General features: G+C 36.6%; 1 protein-coding gene across 1 annotated transcript in view; it reads left to right on the forward strand.

Annotated features, from left to right (window-relative positions):
* The window catches only part of si:ch211-286o17.1 (hematopoietic progenitor cell antigen CD34), a 49,240-nt gene extending 45,703 nt beyond the window's left edge, over nucleotides 1–3,537 (forward strand). Inside the window, exon 8 of the mRNA XM_037679319.1 lies at nucleotides 2,868–3,537. Coding sequence (XP_037535247.1) covers nucleotides 2,868–3,056 — 189 coding nt within the window. The 3' untranslated portion in view covers nucleotides 3,057–3,537. The remainder of the gene's footprint in view (nucleotides 1–2,867) is intronic.
* Nucleotides 3,538–4,590: the final 1,053 nt, after the last annotated feature.

A 4,590-nucleotide genomic window follows, 5' to 3' on the forward strand; every position in this document is an offset into this window, starting at 1 on the left:
ATTATTCAATGCACAATATTATCCAGTCCAGAAAAATGAAAGAATCCGTTTAATTTATGAATATATATCAGCATATGTTCATTCTACAAAACTCAAAGCAGAATTTTGTCCTTTAAACCAGTGGTTCTCAAATTGGGGTCCCTGGACCACCAGGGGCCCACGAGACGGCGTTTAGGGGTCCGGAAAAAAAAAAGAAACCTTTTTCTTTTAATTTCTAAGCACGTAGATATTCAACAACCCGTTAAAATACACCATAACGCAGGAAATCGCATCTACTTTATTCAAAATTTTCTGGGGGAGGATCTATCCAGTGTTTTGATCTTTTATCTGCAAGATTTTTCACAATACTCAGTACTTCTTCTTTATCAGTGTCACCGAGAAAAATGCTGTTGGCACAACCCATGACTGTGTGACTCGCATCATTATTTACATTTGGTATTTTAGCTGCAAGACTTGGGCCAACATTCACATAATATTGATTGAATTCATTTGCTATTTCATTTTGCTCTTAGATTATTTATTTGTCATAATTTACAAAATACTGTGAAATACCTGATTGTACTTTATGATTTTTCAAAATATCATTCATTACTCCCCATGTTGCTTTCATATCATTCTTTATTTTGTTTAGTACGTCACTATAATATTCCTTCTTGTGTTTTCTTATAATCCATACCGGTTTGTTTTTATACTTCTTGTACCTTTCTTCTGCTTCTTTTGTTCTTAATTTTACGAAACGTTTATGTTCATCATGTGAATAGGTAAAGATTTAAAGCGGTTTTTGATACTGTAATGAGATAATATGCGTCTGATATTATCCTTCATTTAAACGGATTCTTTCATTTTTCTGGACTAAGTCATATCGTGCTTTGTGGAGTAAATGTGGACAGAGACGTGTTTAAATTTCTGACTCACCAACAACAGTGGGTCGTTTATTTTAAATGATTTAAAAACACATCACACATTTACACTAATTGGCAGATTGATTACAATTAACACAGCTTAATTAATGAGCTTTACAATGAGAAATCATATGGCCATGATTTCTCACTTGCAACTTAAAACAACAGACATATCCTTAGGTCTTAAATAAGTGTCTGCAGGCTTAGCTTATCTTTTACTGGCAGATAGAAGAGTTTTAAAGATGGGGAATGAAGGAGTTTAAATGGAGAGAAAAGATGTGTGAGGGAAAATGTGTTGACGAAAAACGACACCCTCCATCCGAACCCAGCTCTACCTCGGTACACTTCGGTAGTGGAAATCGACTCTTTACCTTGCAGAAGATATATCAGCTTCGGTGTAGAGTTCTCTTTCAACGTTACCATTTCAGCGTCTCCGTAGGATAGCAGAGAAACGTCCGGAGTAGTGACGGTACTTCGTTCAACAGCACGCTCACCTCCCGGGTGGACTCACATGAGCTGTGAGCCCGTCAGAGTTCCACTCAGATGTGGAAGATTCCATAATCCCCACGAGACTCGGAAGAACTCCCAACTAACTCCAGCCCTTCAGAACTTTTGTTCGGTTCTGTTCTCAGAACTTCTGTTCTTTCCCAGAACTTTGAACTCTCTCGGAACTTTGAACTGACTGGAACTAGGAAGTGTTGACTTTTTAAAGAGTTCGCTTCCGGTCCCTTTTTGGGAAATCCTGATTGGTTGAAAGAACCAACAGGGGTGTGGTTTTAGTGATGTAAGAGGTTACTACAAGTCAGAAAAACAGTGAGATGTTTTTGGAACAGACAGAGAAATGTTTTGGAGCAGACAGAAAAATGTTTTGGCGAAATGGGAGGAAACAGGTGCCAGCTTCTTATTTCTGTCTGAGAGATTTTAAAAACATGACAGTTCGTTCCAATAAACTTGTTTGCGACAGTCTCCGACTTTTGACCGACATCACTCCTTCTCATTTCAGACAGAAGATCAAAAATGCATGATTACTCTGTAACAGACATTAACTTGATTTCTACTTTGAATGAGGATTAAAAAATCATTAATACTGTTTCACAGTTGATTTAAAATGAGTAGTTCACTTCAACATTTAAAATGATTTGAACTAAACACACTTTTGGATTATCAAGACATTTGTAAAAATAGTAATGACAATAAAAAAGAGAGTGTTCTTTCAATTGATTAGTGCAGGACACACTTAGAAAGTCTCTGGATGAGCTTAATTTGTATTTCTGGACTCAAATCAATGAAATAACAGTTCCTGTCCCATGAAGGTCCTCAGGGTCAGGTTTTGACCTGAGGCTTAGTTCACTACAATACTGTTAATTTTCTCAACAATGTAATTTTTGGAAGTTAATTAAAAATTTGCTAATCGCCATAAGTGTGTCTTTAATGAAAAATACCCCGTGTTTAAAAGTATAAAAATTGTATTAACACTATTAAAGAACATGTCTTAAGTATTTGTTTCACAAATATTTCCATTGCATTAAAGAGACAAATTGAAGAAAAGTATTTAATAAACATGAGGGTTATGAGGGGGTCCTTGAAACTTTTTCTCCCTTGTAAGGGGTCCCTGAACCCAAAAAGTTTGAGAACCCCTAGTTTAAGCTTTTTCTTCTTCAACCTATTGCTGACGGGCTACAAATGGTATCAGTTTGTTTTTCAAACATTATTAACATCATCTTTTAAATCATTTACATATGGCGGCACACCCTTGTGGTGTTTTTCTTAGCAACATGCTTGAATAATCAAAAATATTACCAACATCCTTCTGAGTGCATACAAAACTGAAGCCCATAAACCTCAACAAGAAACACATCGTCCATTTTCACGAACACACTTTCCTGCAAACTCGCATCTTAAAGTTTGTTAAACCTCTTCCAATCCAAGCTCAGTTCTAAAAATGTGGCTCTGGTTTTTCTACAGGCTGACTCTTTCCAGGTGGATGAAGAGAACCAGGCCAACACCCTGGTGTCCGTGGCTCCGCTGCCCCAGGAGCCTGTCGACAAGCCAACCATCAACAGAGAGTCTCCACCTGAGAACGGGACAAACTCACCAACCACCACTAATGGACACTCGGCGAACCAAACCCAAGTGGCAGACACAGAGATGTAAATCCTGACAACTTGCCCTCACCAACTCCTTTAATAAATCCAAGACAAAATCACCAAGCAACTCTTTGGACTGATGCCAATAATGGCGATATGATAATGACGACGAGATTGATGGTATTGATAACTGTGCCTGTAATGTGAAAAGTTTGAGAATGCTCCCCTTAGCAGGCTCCTGCTGACACCAGCAAACGTTCTATGCGATTTGAAAACTGTTCGGAGTTCAGCCTTTTATGATAATATTGTCAAGTTATGCCATATTTGTGATCCCCGACAAAAAAGAAACAATTCTCCCATTACTTAAATTTGCATTTACGCTGCATTGAAACCAATGAACACAGTGCTTTTGTAACAACTAACACTCACTGCTTCAATGTTTATTCCAAGCCTTCACACCACTTACAGTGAATTGGAATTATTCTAGAAATAACATTTTGTGAAAGTTAGCAACATTTTAAACTAATCATTGCTGGCTTTCTGATAAAACCAAAAATAAGTTCATTATCATGATGTTTTGGCTTGAATGAAAACAGAAAACATCTTTGGATTTACTGAAAAATAAAGTAACATTCTCAAGCCTTTAACTTTACCGAATATCAGTACAGACATGTGTACATAGTTTCCTGAGTGCTAACGTTTAAACCTCTGTATTTGACCTCATGGTAAAACTGATCTAGTGCACGTTCAAACGTGCATTTCTTTTTTGTGCTTTTGTTGCTATTTTTGTAAAGTTTATTTTTTTTCTCATTTCTGAAACTTTTTTTTTCTAGTGTTACCACAGTCTTATAACTGTCATCTTTTTTCCACGACAGATAAAAAGTTTAGTTTGAAGAAAAAAAAAATCACTGCCATGATGTTTCACGGCTTACAGAGTTTAGTTTCAGATGATGGTTTTCATCTCAAAATGTTTGGATTTTTTTTATTCTTCAGTGATACACATCTTACTTCACATTTTGAACTGCATGTATAAATATGCTTGCTTTTTGTTGATAAAATGTTCACAGTTTACAGTATCTTGCAGCGAGTATCTTCAGCTTACTTGTGTTGTGCTGACTTGAACGGAATATAAACCTTTGCTATATACAGGTCCTTCTCAAAAAATTAGCATATTGTGATAAAGGTCATTATTTTCCATAATGTAATGATAAAAATGAAACTTTCATATATTTCAGATTCATTGCACACCAACTGAAATATTTCAGGTCTTTAATTGTTTTAATACTGATGATTATGGCATACAGCTCATGAAAACCCAAAATGCCTGTCCCAAAAAAATAGCATATCATGAAAAGGTTCTCTAAACAAGCTATTAACCTAACCATCTGAATCAACGACGTAACTCTAAACACCTGCAAAAGATTCCTGAGGCTTTTAAAAACTCCCAGCCTTGTTCAATACTCAAAACCACAATCATGGGTAAGACTGCCGACCTGACTGCTGTCCAGAAGGCCATCATTGACACCCTCAAGCAAGAGGGTAAGACACAGAAAGAAATTGCTGAACGAATAGGCTGTTCCCAGAGTGCTGTATCAAGGCAC

Source organism: Nematolebias whitei, chromosome 7 (assembly GCF_014905685.2).
Source record: "Nematolebias whitei isolate Nwh7 chromosome 7, NemWhi1, whole genome shotgun sequence".
In the NCBI taxonomy this organism is placed as follows: Eukaryota; Metazoa; Chordata; class Actinopteri; order Cyprinodontiformes; family Rivulidae; genus Nematolebias; species Nematolebias whitei.